Genomic DNA, 24,293 nt, shown 5'->3' with positions numbered 1-24,293 from the left:
AAAACCTCACAACACAAGGTCGTGTTCAGTTTCCTGTTATCACTTCAGAGTTCTGGTGGAAAAATTATTAAGAAAATGGCAACTGTGTAGCTTCTGGGTGACATCTTTAGTTTGAACTTATCACTAATAATAACATTAATAATAACATAATATTTAGTCTGAAAGTCACTGATACTAAAAGCAAAAGGCCGCAAATGTGATCTCCCACTCACAGATATGTAATAATTACAATCTAATATTCTGGTCTCATTTCTTTGTCTGGTTTGTTTTATTTGCTTTCAGGACTTTTTTAAATTTCTGATGATGTTTGAGTTATGTAAAAATACAAAATTGTAAAACTTATAAAGCTTGAAGCACCTCTGCAACAAGAAACTGTCTATTATTAGATTAAAGTCCTGGTTTGGTGCAGTATAGAAATAATGTTGCTACGGAAGATGTTCTATCTTGCTGAGGTGGCAAAGGTACAGACATTTTTGTATTTATGTAGAAGTACAGATACTTGAGTTAAAAAATACTCCAGTAAAAGTTGCAGTACTGATTCTACTTCTTTACTCAAGTAAAAGTGAAAAGGTACAGTCTCTGAAATGTACTCAAAGTAAGAAAGCAAAACGTATTATTCACAGGGAGAATGACTAATATTTTATTGTAAGATTATACTATATGTGATATTAACTGCACACAAACAGTTTGTGTGTTTGCTGATGTTTGTTGGGCTGGGTGAAAATGTGTACAAATGTTACGTTGTGTAGAAACATTACTCATGTTTATTCCTCTAGAAGCTCGACTACAACATATGGACACATGCACTCGGCCCAGTTTTACCTGCTAAGTATAAACGCTATAAATGATACTGCTGAGCCTGAAGTAACGGGCCTGCTTTGAAAATGTAAGGAGTAGAAAGTACAGATCTGTGTTAAAAATGTTGGGAGTAAAAGTAAAAAGTTGTCAGAAAAAATAATATTCATGTAAAGTACAGATAACTGAAAGTGCTGCTGACATGCAGTAACAAAGTATTTGTACTTCATTACTTCCCACCTCTGTATCTTAGCTTTCTGCTAAGATGTTTTCAGTCTTTGTAATTCACATTATTGTCATTGTTTTGAGACTTTGGTTTAAACCTGCTACTGAAAAAGTGTAAACGTGTGTTACTAAATGAATATAACACGAGTTGTAATATGTACTATAAGCATTAAAATGATGAATAATGTATCTAAACCTTTTTACTCCTGTTCGTAGAATTGGTGGTGCAGCAGCAGAAGCTGCAGGAAGTATTCAGAGGATCGAGTTTCTGTGGACCTGAAACAGAGACGCCAACCATCCTAGACTGTATTTCAGTCCCACATCAGAAGATGCAGGATCTCCATAACAATGGTTGGAGATTGCTACAAAAACCATCTTCCCTGTCTTGCTCTTCAAGCAAGCAAAAACAAAACATGTTCTTTTTCTTGGTTCAACCTGACAAACCTTTGCCATCGTATTTTATCACATGTGCAGGTTTCCATAAGCTCACGCTGGTCAACATGTGGTACGGCTCTCTGCGGCCTTTTTTCAATCCTGAGGAGAACATCACCATGGAGCCCACCGTCACTGATGGCAGCCAAAGGTAAAAGTTTAACCCACTGTCATGTGTTATCCATAAAGTTGTGACTGTGATGTAAAAAGATGGGACTTTTCAGCAAACATTGACATTTGATAAAATGAAAATTTCAATATAATTTACAGCACTGCAGTTTATGTTCACGTTTATATGGAGGATTATTCTGGAGTTATGTGAGAGAAGTAACTCCCGGGCAAAAGGCTTTAAAACCTGATTTGTTGAAATAATTCTTTTAGATGAATTTCGACTGGGTATTTGGTGCATATAGTTTTTAATGAAATTGCAGTTAATTTTGACCATGTTTCAAAGCAACTGTCCCAATAAGCACCTGGATCATTTATTCCCATTTAACACTCTGCATATCACTGGCTTGCATTAGCTGTTTATAGCCAACAGTCTGTATTGTTGATCATTTTTGGATAAAGTTTCAAAGAAAATACATTACTTTCTCTTATATTTTGATTAGTGTGAAGATTTAAGACAAAATCTAAGACTTTAGACAATATGCCACATATTTTGTTGATGACATCAAAGCATTAAAACACTGTGGTTTTAAGTGAGCCGCAGCACTCTTCACTATGAGAATGCCTGGCCTAGATGCATTTCAGCATGACTTGCTTCTTGATTTCAATCTAATATTATGATTCTTGCTAAAGTCCAATTTAATGATTTGAAAGCTTTATACTGACTCGGAGCTGAAGAATAGCCATCGTGGCTCATCAAATATCAGCTTATAAACTGTATAATTTCAATTCAGCTGAATAAAGAAGTAAAGCTCAGAACAGCAGCAGCAGGTCAGCTAACCTGTGACTTATTAGTAGTTGAGGCATTTCCCCATGTTGCCCACAACACCAGTATACAGGTATACAGTATCTCCACCTCCCATGCTTGAAAACCACCAAATTACAATCAGTTATTACTCAAGGTTTTAGCTTTATCTGTCAAAATGAAAAATTACAGCTGTATATTTATGTAAACTTTTTCATGAAAACTAAAGATACAGTTATTGGCTTCAGAGTGAGAAGCTGGAGAAACCAGTGAACTTGTGCATTGTAAAATTTCTCTGTTTATTTCAGTACAGAAATGGTTATAGCTTAGTCAGTTAGCTTTTTGCTGAGGTTGTAAATGACTATTTTCCTGTTTTAATAATACACCAAATACTTTTTTAATGTTGGGAACCAAGACATCAAGGAATTTCAAAGTGATACAGGATACACTAATCCAGTGTGCTATAGACATTTTAATGCTCTAGTTGAAAAAAGAAAACCTGGCTGGTATTACATTATTATATAAAAAATGTATTGCTAGACTGCATCAAGTTTTTTTCACCTTATAACCTATTTTTTTATTTTAAGAATTTCACACTGTACACAGATGTAAAAATAATTACATCCCTTACAAAAGTACACCATTTATCTTGATTCAAGTTTGATTAAAATAATATTAAAACACTGGTTCATTTATTATTATAATATAAAAATAGAGAGAACATGCACACACACACACACACACACACACACACACACACACATTGACATTCTTGATGAGCTTCATGAGGTCGTCATCTGTAATGTTTTCCAAAAGTCTTGAAGGACTCAAATTCGATTCTTGGTCAAATAACACGTACACGGCCTGTTTGGGGTCACTGACCTTTTCAAAAATAAATGATGGTCCAACTAAACGCAAACCAGGATGGCATGTTGCTGCAAGATTTTGTGTTAGCCATGCTGGCTCAGTGTGTGTTCATAACATCATAACAACAATCCTCCTCCTCCATGCTTCATGATGGAAACCATGCATGTAGAGACCATCCATTTACTGTTTCTGCGTTGCACGAAGACACGGCGGGTGAACTACTCTGCAGGAGGAGACAACAAATTAATGATGACTCAGAATGGTTTAGAATAACAGTCAACTTGCTGTTTTCTTTGAAATTTATATACCTCACATCCATAGCCAATTTAGAATCAGCAATTAACCTAACACGCATATGAACCCACACAGGCACAGGGAGATGCAAACTCCATGCAGAGAGGTCCCAGCTGACCGGGCAATTCAATCAGATAGCCTCCTTTCTCTGAAGCAACGTGCTAAATACTGAACAATTATGTTCTAGTCAAATCTACTATTTTATAATAAAGGTGATTAATTTCTGACTTCTCAGAGAAGCCCGGTGTGCTGGCTCAAATTTGGGTAAAAATGTGAATTCAGATCAATGATTTCAGTAATTTTTAAACAAACAGATGGCTCAACATCAAGTTTTATTGAATGGTACCCTCAAAACACGGACTCAGCATTAACAGTACTGAGGCAACCCCAGAATCCTGGCTTTTGAAGTTGAGTTACAAAGAAAAAGGCGTAGTTGAAACTGTCCAGTAGGCTCACTCTCATAAGCAATTCACTCTTAGTTTGACGCTTATTACTCACATGTGTTAAGTACAATAATAACTTCATGGAGAAAATCTGTGTGATACTTTACATTCCAAAAAGTTTAGGGAGTACATTCATTTTTTGTCATGGGCTGGGTCCAGTGTTTGAGTTTTTATATATTTTGGTATTCATTTGTGCCCTAGTTTAGTTCATCTAGTTAATTTCGAGGTTGCAGTTCAGTCCTTTGTTTCTTAGTTGTTTATGTCATCTCCTCCTGGTTCATGCGTCTACCTGTCATGTGTCATGTGTGTGTGGTTATGTTCAGTTCAGGTCACGTCTAATCCCCATGTTTCCTGTTTTACTTTGAAAGTCTGTGTCTAATGTCAGTGTATGTAGTTTCACTTTCCCTGTCCTGTCATTAGGTTCATGTGTATCAGCTGTTCCCCCTCATGTGTTTCCACTTCCCTTGATCATCTCTTATGTGTATTTAGTCTCTGGCTGTGTCCCAATTCAGGGTCTGCACGCTTGAAGTACGCGCACTACGCGTACTACGTACGGTGCATACTATAAGTACGAGAAGTGCGGAAGTGAGAGGCTTGTGAAATGGGACGGTCTAGCCTACGTAGCGCTGTTCAGGTTGCCTAGCAACCATGATACTAACCGCGAGAAACGTCTCATACAGCTGTGTTTGACAGAAATGAAGGAGAAAAAATGTTTTGTTGGTCATTCACTTTTGTCATGACATCACTTTGATTAGTTGAGTATCTGAGGATATATATATATATATATATATATACAAAAAAAAAAAAAAACACCCAGCACGCCCCTGCGGGCGGTTTATCCTTCAAGCTCGGGTCCTCTACCAGAGGCCTGGGAGCTTGAGGGTCCTGCGCAGTATCTTAGCTGTTCCCAGGACTGCGCTCTTCTGGACAGAGATCTCCGATGTTATTCCCGGGATCTGCTATATTTTCTCATTTATTGTTTTTTCTTTATTTGTATTACTTTCTACATTGTAGATACATACCAAAGACATCAACTATATGAAGCAAGATATATGGAATTATGTAGCAAAGAAACAATTGATGAATAACTCTAAATATGTCTTATATTTTAGATTTCTGAAAGTAGCTGCCCTTTGCTTTGTTGACAGCGGTACAAACCCTTGGCCTTCTCTCAATGAGCTTCATGACGTAGTCACCTGAACTCGATTTCACTTCACAGGTGTGCCTTGTGAGGGTTTAGTTGTTGCCTTCTTAATGGAGCTGGGACCATCAGTTGTGTTGTATTTGACAACTGTTAGAATTCATATTATGGCAAGAACCAATCAGCTACGTAAAAAAAGGACAGTCCATCATCACTTTAACAACTGAAGGTCAGTGAGTCGAAAAATTGCTAAAACTTTGAATATGTCCCCAAGTGCAGTCGCAAAAACCATCAAGCACTATGACAAAACTGGCTCACATGAGGACCGCTGCAGGAAAGGAAGACCCAGAGTCCCTCTGCTGCTGAGGATACGTTCTTCCGAGTCACCAGCCTCAGAAATCACAAGTTAACGGCACCTCAGATTAATGCCACACAGAGTTCCAGTAGCAGACACATCTCTACATCAGCTGTTCAGAGCAGACTGTGTGAATCAGGCCTTTATGGTCAAATAGCTGCTGAGAAACCACGACTAAGGAAAAGCAACAAGTAGAAGAGATTTGTTTGGGCCAAGAAACACAAGAAATGGATATTAGACCTGTGGACATCTGTGCTTTGGTCTGATGAGTCCAAATTTGAGCTCTTTGGTTCCACCTGTGTGACACAGAAACGGGGAAATGGATGATCTCTACATGCATGGCTCCCATCATGAAGCATGGAGGAGGAGGAATGTTATTATGATGGTGCTTTGCTGGTGACACTGTTGACACACTGTGCCTTCAACATTGAAGGCACACTGAACCATCATAGCTACCACAGCATCCTGACCAAGAAGAAGAGTGATGGAGTGCTGCGCCACATAGCCTGGCCTCCCGTCACCAGACCTAATTCCAGTGGAGATGGTTTGGGATGAGATGGACTGCAGAGTGAAGGCAAAAGGGCCAACAGGTGCTCAGCATCTCTGGGAACTCCTTCAAGACTGTTGGAAACCATTTCAGGTGACGACCTCATGAAGCTCATCGAGAGAATGCCAAGAGCGTGCAAAGCAGTAGTCAAAGCAACAGGGCGGCTATTTTGAAGAATCTAAAATATAAAACATGTTTTTTCATGTTATTTCACACTTTTTGTTTAATACATACATATGTGTTCATTCATAGTTTTGATGCCTTCAGTTAGAATCTAAAATGTAAATAGTCATGATAGTCAAAAACAGAAAAAACATCATATTAAAAGGTGTAGCTCTCTCTTTATAGTTAACAAGACCAGAAAAGGCTCCAAAAAAAGAGTCCTTATCTGCTTGAATGCATTGCAAAATAGCAGAAAATCTATATGAAATAATCTGTATAATAATATATAATACACTTTTATTTTAAAAATGCGCTGCATTCAGAAGCATTTCGACAGTAACATTCCCAGAGTAACTGACAGAACATGGCAGCATTTCTAAATGGTAAATGGTCTGTATTTGTATAGCGCTTTACTTAGTCACTAAGGACCCCAAAGCACTTTACACATCCACCCATTCACACACACATTCACACACTGGTGATGGCAGCTACATTGTAGCCACAGCTGCCCTGGGGTGCACTGACAGAGGCGAGGCTGCCGGACACTGGCGCCACCGGGCCCTCTGACCACCACCAGCAGGCAACGGGTGAAGTGTCTTGCCCAAGGACACAACGACCGAGACTGTCAATTCAATTCAATTCAATTCAATTTTATTTATATAGCGCCAAATCACAACAAAAGTCGCCTCAAGGCGCTTCATAGATACAGAGAAAAACCCAACAATCATATGACCCCCTATGAGCAGCACTTTGGCGACAGTTGGAAGGAAAAACTCCCTTTTAACAGGAAGAAACCTCCAGCAGAACCAGGCTCAGGGAGGGGCGGGGCCATCTGCTGCGACCGGTTGGGGTGAGAGAAGGATGACAGGATAAAGACATGCTGTGGAAGAGAGACAGAGGTTAATAACAGATATGATTCAATGCAGAGAGGTCTGTTAACACATAGTGAGTGAGAAAGGTGACTGGAAAGGAAAAACTCAATGCATCATGGGAATCCCCCGGCAGCCTACGTCTATTGCAGCATAACTAAGGGAGGATTCAGGGTCACCTGGTCCAGCCCTAACTATATGCTTTAGCAAAAAGGAAAGTTTGAAGCCTAATCTTAAAAGTAGAGATAGTGTCTGTCTCCTGAATCCAAACTGGAAGCTGGTTCCACAGAAGAGGGGCCTGAAAACTGAAGGCTCTGCCTCCCATTCTACTTTTAAATACTCTAGGAACAACAAGTAGGCCTGCAGAGCGAGAGCGAAGTGCTCTAATAGGGTGATATGGTACTACAAGGTCATTAAGATAAGATGGGGCCTGATTATTTAAGACCTTGTATGAGAGGAGCAGGATTTTGAATTCTGGATTTAACAGGAAGCCAAAACAGGAGAAATCTGCTCTCTCTTTCTAGTCCCTGTCAGGACTCTTGCTGCAGCATTTTGGATTAGCTGAAGGCTTTTCAGGGAGTTTTTAGGACATCCTGATAATAATGAATTACAGTCGTCCAGCCTGGAAGTAATAAATGCATAAACTAGTTTTTCAGCGTCACTCTGAGACAGGATATTTCTAACTTTAGAGATGTTGCACAAATGGAAGAACGCAGTCTTACATATTTGTTTAATATGTGCATTGAAGGACATGTCCTGGTCAAAAATGACTCCAAGGTTCCTCACAGCATTACTGGAGGCCAAGGTAATGCCATCCAGAGTAAGAATCTGGTTAGATACCATATTTCTAAGCTTTTCAGGGCCGAGTACAATAACCTCAGTTTTATCTGAATTAAGAAGCAGAAAGTTAGCGGCCATCCAGGTCTTTATGTCTTTAAGATATTCCTGCAGTTTAACTCATTGGTGTGTGTTATCTGGCTTCATGGACAGATAGAGCTGGGTGTCATCTGCATAGCAGTGTAAATGTATGCTATGTCTTCTAATGATGCTGCCTAAGGGAAGCATGTATAATGTAAACAGAATTGGTCCTAGCACTGAACCCTGTGGAACTCCATAATTAACCTCAGTGTGTGAAGAGGACTCTCCATTTACATGCACAAACTGGAGTCTATTAGATAGATATGATACAAACCACTGCAGCACAGTACCTGTAATACCTACAGCATGTTCTAATCGCTCTAATAGGATATTATGGTCGACAGTATCGAACGCTGCACTGAGGTCTAGCAGGACAAGCACAGAGATGAGTCCACTGTCAGAGGCCATAAGAAGATCATTTGTAACCTTCACTAAAGCTGTTTCTGTGCTGTGATGAGCTCTGAAACCTGACTGAAACTCTTCAAATAAACCTCTGCAGATGATCTGTTAGCTGTTTGACAACTACTCTTTCAAGGATGTTTGATATGAAAGGAAGGTTGGAGGTTGGCCTATAATTAGCTAAGACTGCTGGGTCTAGAGATGGCTGTCGGAGCCGGGGCTCAAACCGGCAACCTTCCGATTACAAGGCGAACTCCCAAATCTTGAGCCACGATCGCCCAACATTTCTACATACTGTTCTGTTGAAATTTCATCCTCAGGTTATTTAATTCAGTTTTTTTTTTTGTACAGCACCAAATCACAACAGCAGTAGATTTATCTTGTAAGGTAAAGACCTTACAAACGTACAAAGATTCATCAGTATTTGTTTCAGATAAAAGGTTTTGGTGCCTGTTCTTTATACTTGGTTCTACCTTGTGTGCTTTCACTGTGAGAATTCACAATCTTTTGTGCCAAACCAGGTATTTAGGCACCATCTTGGGTTCTTCAGTCATTTCTACCACAGTACTGGGAGATGACCAACCAGTTAGCATGGCAGTTCGCTTCCAGCTCCAACATAGAGTACAGGTCAACAAAATCTCTCTATTTTCTGCTAACTGTACATGTCTACCATTTTTTATAACTATGTTCATATTTCTCATATGTTCTACAGAATCCAGATGGTACTGTGTATGATCCCGTGTGTGCCTTCTGGGATTTTAATCTAACGTAAGTAAAAATTACAGTTTTTTTTTAAGGATTTGTATTTTGAATTTCTTTAAATTCCCCATAAAACCAGAATAAATGTAATTTTTTAATCAAAAATGGGGATGTACATATGTAAATTGTGTTTGTTGAATAAATTGTGTCTTATTAGCCCAGACGCTGGTGGGTGGTGGAATACCAAGGGCTGTGAAATAGTGTCCAAGCAGTATGGATATACTGTGTGCTACTGCAACCACACCACCAACTTTGCATTACTGCTGCAGGTGTATGAAGCCCAGGTAATATTCCTCTACTCAGCTGTCACGGCTGTGGTACTCTGGATTTTATTTGTGCTTTCATCTTCACTATGAGCTATTAATACAACATTTGCTCTGTGTGTGTGTGTGCGTGTGTGTGTGTGTGTGTGCGTGTGTGTGTGTGTGTGTGTGTGTGTGTGTGTCTGTAAATGTGTGTTACTGTGTCAGAGGAGCCCAGAGAATGAAAAAGCTCTGCAGGTGCTGACGTTCATTGGCTGTGGAGTGTCTCTGTGTGGCCTCCTCTTCACCTTCATCCTCTTCATCTCCGTGGGGTGAGTCACAAACGTCACAGAGTGCACTCTGTAAAGCATCAAGGGTGAAAAGCATTTCATATAACCCTGCTAGATTCCCATCAATAAATGGAGCGGAAAAAAGCAGAACATTGTGCTCTGTAGATGTGTGAACAGCATCGCAGTAAAACTTTTTTAATCCCGAGAACTGCTGTAAGAGCTTTGCTCACATATTTTTACTGTGTGTCCTTGCGTGTGTGTGTTTGTACAGTGTCCCTAAATCAGACCGCACAACTGTCCATAAGAACCTTATAGTTGCTCTGGGAGTGGCTGAGCTGCTGTTGATGTGCAGCAGTTGGGCTTCTGAAAACGAGGTGAGTCTTTGCATATAATTGAACACATCAAGTGTTTTAAAAATAAAAATACATGAAATTAAATCAAGCAATTTCTAAATCCTGAGAACTTTGTAACTTTATGTTCTTAATATTTACTGGCAAACCCAGCTGGGGTTTAAGGAAGAGCAAATGAATATCCCCCATTTAAAAACAAAGAAAAATCCTGTTTGGACACCCAAGTGGAAAATATCTGAATTTTTATAGGTCATTTAGAGCGATATCAGCATCAGTGTTGATCCTAATCCTACGCTATCAGAATGTGGATTTTGTAAAAAGCTTTTTGCTCTTAATAAATTGATAATTTATTATTAATTGTTTATTGATAATTGCTTTATCTGAAACATTTAAGTGTGAAGAATATGCAAATAACGAAGATTTTTTTCACTACATTTCATATTTAAATGAATAAAATGATGTTTGTCATGTGGTTATGTTTCAGTTTGTATTCCTTTTATGTCAGAGTCTAAAAGACTCAATCGCGGACTCAGAATGAAGTTTGGTGAACTTATTTACAGTGGCTGGAAACGGTGGGCTTGAGCTGAGAGACGTGGAACATGGATGCACATGTTGCAAACAAACAAACTGTGACAGGGTTAATTAGAAAGTCGATCTCAAATGTTCCGATGTAATTAGGAGAGAGTTTGCGGGATTCAGTCTGTACCTAAAACGCTTGCTGGAAAGCCAAACCTTTTGACCAGGTGAGTAACGCGGTTCAAGTGTCCTACCGCGATGCGCACATTGTTTATTCTGCTCTTTCGTCCAGAGCAGGGCTGTTTGTGTCGCCCTCCTGAGTTGCCAACACCTGCCGAGATGGTGTTAAACAGGTGGTACCAAACACTCACCTTCCACAGAGGGCAACAAGAATCACTGATAGCCTATCAATAGCGGGAGCCCAGTCGCTGAGGATGTCAGGGAGTTATGCGCATACTCGACCCAGGCCAACCTGGAGTTCCACCTGGGAACTCCAGGTGTATTGAAGAGAGGCCTGCAGCTCCTGATTTGTCCTCTGCACCTGACCATTAGTCTCTGGGTGAAATCTGGGCTCCCAGAATGGAGCAGAACTCTTTCCTCACCTGTGAGGCAAAGTGAGAGCCACAGTCTGACACGATGCAGCTGGAGCCCATCATCAGTCATTAGCTGGGCCATCTCCAGTGCGGATGGCACTTTGGGTGATAAAATGGGTTGTTTAGAAAAGTGGTCAACAGTAGTGAGGATAATTATGTTACCTGCTGAAGGAGGAAGGGCGGTGATGAAGTCCAGAGACATGTGGGTCCAATGCCCCCAGAGGAATCCTGCGGGCATGGAACTGGAAGCCTTACTTTGGACACACGCCTGACAAGCTGACACATACTCCCGGTCATCCTTTTTGAGGGAAGGCCACCAAAACAAACATTGCAGGAAAATTATCATGCAGTCCAAGTCTGGATAGCACGTGAACCTGGCCGCATGCCACTAATGGATGACCTGGGATCAAACTGAGGATGGGTCGTTACCTGGATCAGGGAACCTGGGACTCGCTCTCCCACATCAGAAATCCAGCGATACAGGCGGCGATAATATAGTGGTCTCCTCTGCAGAGGCATCCAAGGGCAAGAACTGACAGAAAAGGGCATCGGGTCTGACGTTCCAAGAGTCGGGTCTGTGAGTAAAAACACAGCTAACTGATCCGGAATTAAAACAGGACTACAACAGTTCAAAATCAGGACTACTGAGGACTTAACCAAGACAGAACCAGAATCAGAACTAGATGATAGCAGCACTAAAAATCATCATAGACCTGCACTACACTTATTTTTTAATTCTACCAAAGTACAATATTTAGATTGAGAAAAGTTTATATAATTATTTATCCTTGTTGTGCAAACAAGCCTGCAGAACTTAATAAATATAGAATTTGAAAAATAGTAAACCTAAAAAGAAACACTAGGTGCGAGAGGACCTATGATACGGTGATACTTCTGGTAAACAACCATTTGACTAACATGTGAGTCTCACCTGCTCTTGTTCATCTCTGTTCCTCTCTCTCCCTCTCTGTTCCTCTCTCTCCCTCTTTGTGCTGAAAATCATCAAATATACAGTTGAAACCAGATATTTACTCTTCAGATAAAAACACTTTTTTAATTGTAACATCAAATCAGACTAAATGTTAATTTTTTTTAGATTGATAAATATAAAAAACATGTTTGTTAACTTTATTCTGAGCCACACTTATGGAGCTCCACAGTTCTCTTCCTGGTGTTTTGTTGACATCTCTTGATGTTCCCATGTCACAGAAACAGGCTCTGTGTTTTGCCTTGTATGCATCCACAGCTGTGCCACCAGTTTACTCACATGGACTCTACGAACCTATCAGAAGCTTCTTCAGCTCAGAATGGAATCATCTGGAGTTTTCTTATTAATTAACAATAAACTTAGTGTACATGTACTCCTAAATTTGAAAGTGATAAAAACAGAAGCTCTGTCTCTCTTTATTCGGACATTTAACTAATTCGAAAGATATTTCAATATTTATTTACCCAAAACAAAACAAGTTTACTTTAAATTGATGTTGTACAGTAAAAAAAACTGTTCTTGTGTTTTCCATAAAGTGTAAATATCTGGTTTCAGCTGTGAATATACTGCTGTGTGTTGAAGTTCCTCTTGTTTTGCATAGAAATATACTGAACAACATACAAAACATAATATATAAAATAACATCTACCTGAGTTTTTCTTTGAAAGAAGCTCCTTATGTCCATTCTTGTATATCAGTGCATTACTGAAACGCTTTGTTTAGCCGTGGAGGGAAACAACTGAAAATATGAAATAAACACATGTAAGCTGAGACTCTCTAAAGAAACAGCTTTGTTGTTGTTCGGCTTTTCATTTCGCCATTTGTTGATTCACTTGAAGAGCGAGTAACGTAATATTGGTCAAGTGATCAGTTTGATATCAATCTTTCGTGATTCACCGTCATATTTACATTATTTGTACAGTACGAATGATTTGCTTTGGTACCTGGTCGAACTTCAGTTCTCCTCTGTCTGCCTGGCTGCGTTTCTCCAACAGCGCACTCGCAGGCAGCAGCTGCCCCGCCCCCTAGCTCAGTCGCTTACTGTCTGAGCTCGGATCATACCAATATCAGGGGGGATTCACGCACAGTCGTAAATTCCCACAGTGTGCACTATGTGCTTCGAATATTGTGTGTAGTTTTTGCTTTATACAGTTGTCAGCCAGGCATCTAACTATGAAAAAATTACACTCCAAAAGACCCCGGGCTTCTGACAAAACAACCCGGGCTTAAGCCCATTAAGCCACACCCCCGCTCCGCCCCTGGCTAATCATATGTGCGGGCCAGTTGATTACTACCTGGATCTGCCTGGATCTATTTATAGTCTGATCAGTGACTCAGCAGAGAAAGTGCACTGCAGTAAATGATATAAGTGCATGTTATGACTTCATGCTGTGAGTAGTCTGTGAGCATAGCAGAAATATACAGCCATGTGTCATTAGCACAATTTTTAAGTATAACCATTAACCAGTAATTAATGGCTATGTTTTATGAAAATCTGCAAAGACATGACCAACAAAATCGTTTTCATCCATGATTCAGGGAGGTAATTAACAATGCAGCTCAGCCCACAGCTCACCTTTGCTTTTGTATTCCTTAAATCCTGCAGACAGCATGCTTCCTGGTGACTGCACTACTTCATCTCTTATTCATGGCTTCTTTTTCCTGGATGCTGGTGGAGGGCTTGCTACTGTGGAGTAAAGTCGTGTCTGTCAATATCAGCGAGGACCGCAGGATGAAAGTCTACTATGCCATTGGCTGGGGTAAACTCTAATCTCACTGAAGCAGCTTGTCAAGTTTCAGTCTGGTTTATGACATTCAGAAAGAAACATTCATTCTAAAAACTTAATATCAGATTAGAAACTCAGAGTGTCGCCATTGAGTGAGTGGCAACAAGTCCAACAAGGATTAATTCCATTTCATCATCTTTAAATAAAATCTTTTCAAATCAACTTTACAATATCACAAAACTTTATAACAGTTAATTCTCAAATAAACTCCTGATAATGGCAGAAAGACTCTTCATCTTCCCAAATCTTCAAATATTTACTAGTTATGGGAAGTTTGGCTCTCTTCAGAGAGCCGGCTCTTGTGGCACGGCTCCCAAAGAAGAGCCGGCTCTTTTGGCTCCCAAATGGCTCTTAATTTGTTATCATCTGTAGCCTCATATTTTAGCTTTATTTGGCAAATATGAATGCTTTGTGTGTTGATAAACCCTTTTGCATTTAGCGTTTTTATGAGAAGCCTTATAATTGCCTAATTTAGTGTATTTGTTCTGTTTCAAAAGCAGGATTCTTACAAATCCACTGAACAGAAGCAGAACAAACTCAGCAGTCTGTCCTCAGTGCAGGCTGACATTCAGAAAACTCAGAAGCCTCAGCTTGGATGGGCTGATGTGATTTCTCCTCTTAGTATCTGCTTCTTTAAACTGCAGCCAGATGCTGCTTCATTTGCTGCTGTCAGTTATATGTATGTGTTTCTGCGATGCACTCGCACTCTCCTCCTCACCGCTGTCCTCGTCTCACTCACTGACTGAGGGGTAGTGACGCAATCCTGAAATATTTATACTTCCGTTACCAGCGTTTCATGTTTCAGGATCAATTCCTATATGAAAATGTAAATATCTATCTTGATTAAATTTGTTTTTAATCGTAAATATGACATCCAGACAAAAGTAAACTCTGCAATTAGCGGGATAGTCGGAAACACCCTGTTAATAGGAACTACAATCGCCTCCCGCCTCTCATTCATGTGCGTGCTACGCCTCCGCAAGAGTGGGAGCCAATGAGAAACCCGAGTCACAAAACATTAGAGCACAAAACGCACAGTCTTGACTTGTTCACAGATCATAGCTGCGTTTACGTTCAGCATAGAAGTGATGCTGTGTGTGATGGATGTGGGAAGACAGTTAATACAAAGAGCCGATGCTTTTGTGCACATCACTAATATTCACCAAAGTGGCCTTAATGATAGTAAAGTGTTCACTTTGTTGAGTGGGCTCAGTGTAGCATAAACAACATTTAGCAGCATAAATACAACAAGAATGGTCGTGTATGTTAAACAGACAGTTAGTTTTGGTTTGGTTGGCTCTCCTTACAAACTCACCTTTTGGGCTATTTGTGCATTATTTAAATGTAATAACTGCAAAGTCCGTCACAGTCTTTCAGCAGTCTGAATGACATTTTGACGAAATTTGTATTAACAACAAAAATAGGTACAGCTGCTTTAACAACAGTGTCAAATTATTCTGTCTATAAAGTGGTTCCTCAAAGGATACAGATAATCTAACCACAGAGAGAGTACACGTTTATTGTTTCTGTGCGTTCACAAATCCCTGACAAGGTCACTTTTAAAGCTACATTACGTAGTTCAGCTGCTACAAGAATAAGACAATGATTGGGAAGAAGACTGAGTTAACTAGCTTTACTTTGAGTCTAGAGAAGATGCTGCTACATTAAAAGTGTAAAATGTAGACGTCACTGTAGCACATAGTGGCCACTAAGTAGTTCTGCTTATGTTTCTTTGTCCAACTTTCATTCCTTTCAAACATGTGCTCATGTCTGCTGTCACTAGATACCACTACGGCACAGAAGTCATCCAACAACCAAACTGTGTTTTGATCTGTAGCTTGGCTCAGCTGGTACTGGTGGCCAGTGAAACTGTGAAAGATGTGCAGAAGCAGAATGATGGCGAGCCCTGATGTTGTCTAAAGCCACATGTTACACATGCTTACAGTAGTTAATCAGTCAAACTGCAGATGAACTCTTTTATATTCTAGACATGATTCCTACTAAATAGCAAACAAACCAAACAAAACAAGTTTCCTGCACCTGACTTTCAAACTTCCCAGATCCATCTGTGAGTCTGCGTGTTTTGTCATATGATGAGAAGTGAAGCACAAACAGTTTTCAGGTGTTCCTCTCATCTCTCCATGCAGATGTGCAGAGTTACCCTTCAGAGGAGACATTCAGTGGGACAGGCTTCATAGCGCTCCTCTGTTGAAGCAACGTCTTTAAACGTGTCGCCTCTGTGACACCAGCACAGCAAGGCTGGTATAGTTCAGCACGATAAACTAAAAACTACAAGTAAAAACAGAACTTTAGAAACAAAACTTTCATATTATGGAATTACAAAAGTAAATAATTTAAAATTAGAGGAAATATCTTTGGATTTGGTCTTTGTGTGAAGAACTGGCGTGAGAGAGCGTTGGCGCACATTGAGGATGAGACGTGACATCTGTTGTGTCTTTTATAACTTCTTATAAAATTTCCTTGAAAAATGCACACATTATAATAAAAATGATGTATTTAAAAACCGAACACTAACATACTAATAATGTAATATACCACACCAAACTGAGACAAAAATCCCAAAACCAATTTAATAAGCACAAAAAACTGTAAATGAAGTAAAAATATAGAACTATAACTATAACTCATAGTATTATTTGATATGCAGTTGTTCTGTTATTAAACTGTTTTCAGGTGTGCCTGTTCTGGTTGTTGGGGTAACCCTGGTGATATCCATGGACAAATACAAAGCAGACGATCATTGCTGGCTCAATGTGAAGACCGATACAATCTGGGCCTTTGTGGGACCTGTGATATTTGTCTTGACAGTATGTAATCTTATTTTTGCTGTATCTGTCCCTGATTTTCATTCTATTCAGTATCTTTATTGGCCAAGCAAACAAAATTTCATGTCGCACATTTTGTTCCAAATTTCATGAAAGTTTATAGATGGTAAATGGCCTGCATTTGTATAGCGCTTTTCTAGTCCTTAAGGACCCCAAAGCGCTTCACACTACATTCAGTCATCCACCCATTCACACACACATTCACACACTGGTGATGGCAGCTACATTGTAGCCACAGCCACCCTGGGGCGCACTGACAGAGGCGAGGCTGCCGGACACTGGCACCACCGGGCCCTCTGACCACCACCATCACCATGATGTAATAAATCTTAGACATAATCTGACAGAATGCTGTTGCCATAATTAAGCCAACAGTAACCACATAAGTAACTATCCTTATACTAAAAAATTAGAGATCATCTATTGTTACTAACAGAGTCGTTTTTAACAGTAGAAGGTTCAAGTGATGTGAGATTGAAAAGAAAGTTTACAAAAAATAACATTTTTATTTGTAGCCACTTATATCCTGATGAAGAGACTTTACACTTTGTCTTATGTGTCTGTTTGTGTGGTGTTTTTTATGTTTTTTAAGAATATTTAAATGTGTTACATATAAGTTCCCATTCTTTTCAATCACTTCATTTTATAAGGTTAAAACACCGCAATATTAGAGGAGAATATTATCATCCAAAAGATCAAATGATTCCCTATGAGACAGTGGGAAGGAAGAACCCGCTTTTAATGGGAAGACTTCAACAGATCCAGGCTCAGGGAGGGAAACACAGAGTCACCAAACCAAACACAAACTGGAGAGTAGACAAAAATGACATCACAATGCATCAACAAGGAGCTGCAAAGAACCTGCTACTCAAATGTGGGGGCAAAAAATGCAAATTTTATATTTTTAAAAGATTATTAAAAATGCTTTATGACAAAATGCATTTATTTGGTTTGCCTATTCATACGGTAAATTTTACTAATAGAAATACAAATATATAAACAAATACCTGGATGTCTTAATGAGAGTATCAGGTCATTCTGGATTTGTTGCAGAATCATAACAGTGAGTGTTTCCTTAATTTGTATATTCTGTTCCCTCCACCTGACAGAGGCGAGGAGCTGTGCAAACTGAAATCACGTACACTGCATTCACTGAATGCTGTTTGCTGTGATTTGATTTCCTGCAGCCTGAGCAGAAGGGGAATATCTCCCTCCTCCTCATGTGAGCTGGAGGCCAAGTGGTTCTGCAGTGGCACGTCTTGTGTTTGCCGGAGGCCGTGTTGATGCTGTTGTCCTCTGCCTGCAGGTCAATGCGGTTGTGCTGTGTCGGGTTGTCATGGTGACTGTTTCCAGCGCTCGTCGCCGTGCTAAGATGCTCAGTCCAAGCTCAGCATCAAAGATGCAAACCTATGACCTTACCTGGTGAGATACAATAAAGTTTGTAGCACTCTCTGTCACTCCCTCTCCTCCTGCTTTTTCTGTGCTCTCCTACGATTTTTTTTCTTCTGTTGTCTGGCCAAACTCGCTCTGCCTCTCTCTCTCTTCACACAGATACACACAAGCTTGCTATTTTCTTTTTGGTTGAGCAACCCATGATGAATAGAGACAGTGTGAGAGACGGGGAGTTTACTGTGGGAGTTGTAAGTGCTTATCAGCTTAACACCTGGGCCCTGCACAATTGTTTCTGTGTGCGTGCGTGCGTGCGTGCGTGCGTGTGCGTGCGTGCGTGCGGTTGCTACAACTTTGCTACAACTGTTATTCTTTAAAGCACTTTTCTTTAGAATTTCTCCTCACATTAAAGGACCGGATTGTTCCCTTCTCCTATTTAGCATTTCTGTTCCTATCAAGTCCTCTTAAAATTAGGATACCTGAAAAAATGAGTTCCCCACCAGGATTGGAAGAGGCACAGAGGAAGAGGACAGCCAAACGCTCTCTGTAGATGTCGTACAGTACGGTGTTTGTTCGTTTTATGTAACAGTCATTGTTGCCCTTAAAGTTGTGGCAGAAACAACAAAGTGTTGTTGTCCTGCTACACTAACTGTTAATTACATACATGTAAAAATGTATTAGTCTTCCAAATGCTGAGCAGCAAACACGACTTCCACCCAGTTCTGTTGCAGTGCTACAGTTAAACTTAGTAGCTCTGCTACGATATGCTTTTTTCTTTTCCTGTTAAAATGCAGATCTGTGGTGAGTTTTTGTTGTTTTTTACGTAAATATTATTTCAGACACAGTCGAGTTTTCATTTTCTGGACAAAATGAATCCAAACCATTTGATGTTTACCCCCTTAATATCCACTCTTTCATCATCGACCGGTTTAAGGTGTGTCTTTTGTTTTAGGCCCAAATAAACGTTACTTTTTTAAACCGTGCAAATATATTTCCCATTACATCCTATAAATGTTAGTTTTCTGCTTCCAATTAAGCAGATATTCTTTAAAAAGTGGTTAAGATGTTAAAATCATTACAGGTAGGGAAGAAATTATTATTTAATGCACATCTACATGTACCTGTAGATATTTTATATGTAGAATGTGTGGGCATTCTTCAGTAATGTGCTTGTCAGAGGATAATGCACAGGTCAAAATATTACAATTAGAAAGTCTTGCTGTCTGAAGGAGAAACTGGGATCTCACATATTTTACCTGATGATAATTTCAGATTCAGGTAAACAAAATGCTTCAACCCAGCATCAAGCAGCTCTCTTCCTTTTTATCTCAGCCCAAAGCTGTTTCAGTCTGTTTGTGAGGGAACGAAGAGACAGCGAGAGCGAGAGGGGTGTTACGTCAATTGAAGAGATTAGAAGGAAAACGACTTTCAAAAATAAAAGGGAAGAGAGTGTTGGCTTTGTCCTTGCAGACACAGTGTAGTCTGAAAACTCAATCTCTCTACCCAGGTGCAGCAGTGTGACAACAATAGTGGTTTGAACAAAGGCAACCTCTTCTGCCTTGCCCCATGAAATGGTTATTGGCCGTATAAGCACCGGGATCATTGAAAGAAAGATTGCAAAGGAACAGGAGCATGACTGTGGTAGGCGGTAAAATCTTTAGCTATGGAGAGATCTTTGATGAGAATTCAAGGAGGAAATATCTGAGAAGAAAATGTCATCAAAATAACTTGAAAACTCCGCTCTGCTTGTTCCTTCTGTCTGTCCTCAAGTTTTATAAAAGGGTTAACAAAGAGAAAGAAAAGTACTCAGGAATCAACACAAGGTGAATTTTCTTTCATAGGTGTGAGACCTCGAGCTCATCTTTGCACACACCCGGTGTTCATGGATGTTTCATGTACATGTGTGCTTGCAGGGCTGTGACCCGTCCAGTTCTGATCCTGCTGCCTGTCCTGGGTCTGACCTGGCTGTGTGGCGTGCTTGTCCATCTGTCTGTGGTAGTTGCCTATATTTTCATTGCTCTCAACTCCTTCCAGGTAAGCAAAGCCCCAGCTCTTTGCATATTGCTGTAATATTAGTGGTTACTTGCAAAAGGAAACAAAACAGCAGCTGAATTGTGTTCATTTAGACCAGGGCTGCCCAATCCCAGTCCTCGAGAGCTACTATCCTGCAGCTTTTAGATGCATCCCTACTCCAACACAGCTGAATCAAATGGTTTGATTACCTCTTCAGCATGCCATCGTGTTTGGCAAAGGCCTGATAACAAGCCATTCATTTGATTCAGCTGTGTTGGAGTAGGGATGCATCTAAAAGCTGCAGGATAGTAGCTCTCGAGGACTGGGATTGGGCAGCCCTGATTTAGACAATGTGTCGATGTGATATATAATCTTTCTTCTTCATTTACTCAGAGAGGAGAATTCAAATTACATCATTCATTTAGACTTTTGATGCCAAAAGCCACACTTCTGGCTTTATGACGTGCACATGTCATCTACAGGAGAGGCTCTTAAATGAGTAAATGGCATACAGAAACATATAATACACAAGCTCAGCGTGATGAAACATTAATAAAACACACCACAGAGGTGTTTGGACCAAACAGCACAGAGGACTCCCTGAAGGTAACTGCCCAATGAGATGCTCTCAGATAACCGCATACTTCAAATGATACAACAAAGAGACAATAACAAGTATTGGTTGTTTTGTATGGTTAGAAAGCAGAGGTGTAACTGTAGACTGTCTTGTGAAAAGTAACATTTGTGTTTTATTAATCATAATTACTGCAACATTACAGTTGCTTATGTATTGGGGGTTATCTACCAACTGGAATGTCAGTGCTTTGAACCTCGGCTTTTCAAGGGAACAATTCTATACTGAGAGTAGCTCCAGGTGCATCAGTCAGTGAGTGGGTGTGATTCAAAAAATTTAAAAAGTGCATAGAATAAAGTGCAATATGGATGTGTTCGTGAATTGGTGAATGTGTTGTGTAGCGTGGAAAGTCTTTGAACACCCAATAAATGTTTAAGAATCTCCCATTGGCTCATTCGGGCGGCCTTTTCACTTGAATGGGTTGAATTAGGTATTCAAGCAATCAATTACTTGGTTACTTTTGTCAAAAAGGTTTATTGTTAAAATGATGAAATGTATTAAAAAAGGTTTAAAGCATTTTGCACTTTTGTTGTAAAGAGGGAAACAAAGAACCCCAGCCTCTTCCAGTGGTTCAGTCTTCCTCCACCTTCTTGGTTAGCAGCTGCATAGTGAAGTGTATCCAGTGCTGTGATGTTGTGACGATACATGTTAGTGTAACCAGCACAACAGCGGAGAATACCAGAGGTGTGGACTCGAGTCACATGACTTGGACTCGAGTCAGACTCGAGTCATTAATTTTATGACTTTAGACTTGACTTGAAAAAATGTTCTAAGACTTGTGACTTGACTTGGACTTTTACACCAATGACCTGGGACTTGAATTGGACTTGAACCGGTTTACTTGAAAAGACTTGATATTTTACCCCAAATATAAAATTTAACATGCATATTATATAGAGATTGAAAATGTGACGTCATTCAGGGGTAAAACCGCAAAGGATTCTGGGAACTCGTGGCAAGCGGTACTAGCGCACGCAGGCTTTTAATTGAAATCAGTTACACAGCGATAAAAAGAAACACAAAAATGTCAAGAATGGGGATGATCGTGGCTCAAGAGTTGGGAGTTCGCCTTGTAATCGGAAGGTTGCCGGTTTGAGCCCCGGCTTGGACAGTCTCGGTCGTTGTGTCCTTGGGCAAGACACTTCACCCGTTGCCTACTGGTGGTGGTCAGAGGGCCCGGTGGCGCCAGTGTCCGGCAGCCTCGCCTCTGTCAGTGCGCCCCAGGGCACCTGTGGCTACAATGTAGCTGCCATCACCAGTGTGTGAATGTGTGCGTGAATGGGTGGATGACTGGATATGTAAAGCGCTTTGGGGTCCTTAGGGACTAGAAAAGCGCTATATAAATACAGGCCATTTACCATTTACCAAGAAGCTGTTGTATTATTAACTGCAATAGCCGGTCGCATGACAGCCACGGGAAGCCGACGGGTAAAGAGATCGGTTGTTATCGGATTACGTCGTTGAAGAGAAATTGTTCGAGCCATGTTTCCGAAGTAACAAAGAGGCGACGGATGGCCTGGATTGCAGCCATTCAAAGACCAAATATAACGTCCCAGAACACTCCAGCTCACAGGTTAGTCTGCTCCAAGCATTTACACGAAGGTCAGTCTGCTGTTGTAGTTAATACGTCATTTTCATAACATAATTGGTGATATAGGTTACAAGCAAGTCTGGCGCTGAACAGAAATTGTCGCGCTATGCTCCTTTATTTATTGTGCATAAATAGTGAATTGTCCTGACACAATATTGCGTTTCGCTTCTGTTATTATGGTACATTGACAAAAACATATACTTTTATTCACAGGATAAAACAGGTTTGTATCACTAATTGTCCAGTACGATTACAGCATACAATATTATTGTCACTGCTACATTTCTGTAATGAACCAGAAATTATTTCCACTGCTAATTAATTACCGTTGAGCTCAAAGGTCCTATTAATAAACGGTTAAGGAATGTGTATTTATGACGACGATTTGTGAGACTGGTAAACTTATGATACGTACGATGGTCTTTCGTTCTACACGGTGCATTTCAAGGTCCTGCACCCATCCGTCGGTAAACTGTACCTGGGCTTGTTGCAGTGACCTGAAGTTACTAAACTTCATGAGTGTGTGCACTCACTCCAAGAGCCGTATGATTATAAATATGCATATAAATATGCTACGATGAGATAGCTGACTTCATCTAACTAGCAAATGTTGTCCAGGCTACGTTGGTGATGCAGTTTTTTTTAAATGTGTATGATATTTTTGTCATGCGATTTTAAAGCTGGTCCTACAACTGCATCCAAGAATAACATGCAGCTTATCTCAGAACTGTCGGTGAAAATTATTCTTGGAGCTAGGTTTAATTGAGCTGCATTTTAAAGAGGTGCAATTTCACAATTTGTGTATATTTTCTAAGTTCACTATTTTGTCATGTGTTGAGAAAAACACAGATTTAAAAATTACATGGTCTAATATTTACATTTAGCATAACTGCAACATTATTTTTTCGTTTTTTTTTTTTAAAGACTCGAAAGGACTTGAAATTCAAAGTTTCAGACTTGTGACTTGACTCGGACTTTTACACCAGTGACTTGAGACTCGACTCTGACTTGCCTGACATTACTTGAGACTTGACTTGAGACTTGAGGATAAAGACTTGAGACTTACTTGAGACTTGCAAAACAATGACTTGGTCCCACCTCTGGAGAATACCACCTCTATTAAAATTCAGTACAGTAGTGGTGTATAAACACACAGAGCCTGAAAAGTGATGAGTGAAGAAGAAATGCTCAGTGCATCATGGGAAGCCTCTCAGAAGTCTATTGCACCACACCAGGGGATTCAGTTTCACTTCAATTATAAGCTTGATCAAAAAGACTCATTTTAATCCTAAAGTTCAAATCCAATTCAACTCAATTCAATTCACTTGTATTCATGAACAATAATACAACTATAATTCAAACTGGGGGCTGGTTCCATAGTAGAGGGGCCTGATAGCTGAAGCCTCTCATTGTACTTTAGGAAACTGTAGGAAGCACATGTAAGCCTGCAGTGTTCTGCATGAAGTGAAGGAGTTTTAGGGCGATTGTCAGGTTTGATGATAAATGAGAACGCCACATGCAGACTCATAAGCAGGCGGGGATCTAATGAGAATAACCTTCTATTGAAGGCGGGACTGAAATCCAGGCGATAACATGATTACTGCAGACATGTCTGAATAAATAAAGCTGGATATGATCTGCATAGCAATGACAATGTATGCCATCTTTTTAACACTACTCCCAAAGACAGCATACGTATGTAATGTCAGAAGTATTGTGTAATGTGAAATCACATTACAATCACATTATTGATACAGTGATGTCCTTATACGTACATTCTTCAGTCATTTAGACAATAACCTAACACACAGTTTGTAGCAATAAAAAGCAGTACGGCATTAAAACTGACTGTATGCCAACCAAAGCCAACAAGTACCTGCAACAGAGATGAGCAATCAGGCTGCCTTTCAGTTCAAGCCAATTCATGACTCAACA

General features: G+C 40.0%; 1 protein-coding gene across 1 annotated transcript in view; it reads left to right on the top strand.

Annotated features, from left to right (window-relative positions):
* adgrd2 (adhesion G protein-coupled receptor D2) overlaps positions 1-24,293 on the top strand; it is a 55,504-nt gene that overhangs the window by 15,993 nt on the left and 15,218 nt on the right. Inside the window, exons 9-19 of the mRNA XM_085367690.1 lie at positions 1,237-1,371; positions 1,495-1,603; positions 8,882-8,987; positions 9,073-9,128; positions 9,277-9,403; positions 9,590-9,693; positions 9,923-10,025; positions 13,705-13,858; positions 16,580-16,713; positions 18,038-18,153; positions 20,034-20,154. Coding sequence (XP_085223816.1) covers positions 1,237-1,371; positions 1,495-1,603; positions 8,882-8,987; positions 9,073-9,128; positions 9,277-9,403; positions 9,590-9,693; positions 9,923-10,025; positions 13,705-13,858; positions 16,580-16,713; positions 18,038-18,153; positions 20,034-20,154 — 1,265 coding nt within the window. The remainder of the gene's footprint in view (positions 1-1,236; positions 1,372-1,494; positions 1,604-8,881; positions 8,988-9,072; positions 9,129-9,276; positions 9,404-9,589; positions 9,694-9,922; positions 10,026-13,704; positions 13,859-16,579; positions 16,714-18,037; positions 18,154-20,033; positions 20,155-24,293) is intronic.

The sequence above is a fragment of the Diplotaxodon limnothrissa genome, linkage group LG12, assembly GCF_057381915.1.
Source record: "Diplotaxodon limnothrissa isolate DT_005_m linkage group LG12, D_limnothrissa_male_GT1.1, whole genome shotgun sequence".
NCBI classification, from domain to species: domain Eukaryota; kingdom Metazoa; phylum Chordata; class Actinopteri; order Cichliformes; family Cichlidae; genus Diplotaxodon; species Diplotaxodon limnothrissa.
The sequence above is the reverse complement of the archived record's forward strand: the minus strand, read 5'-3'. Positions and strand labels throughout refer to the sequence as shown.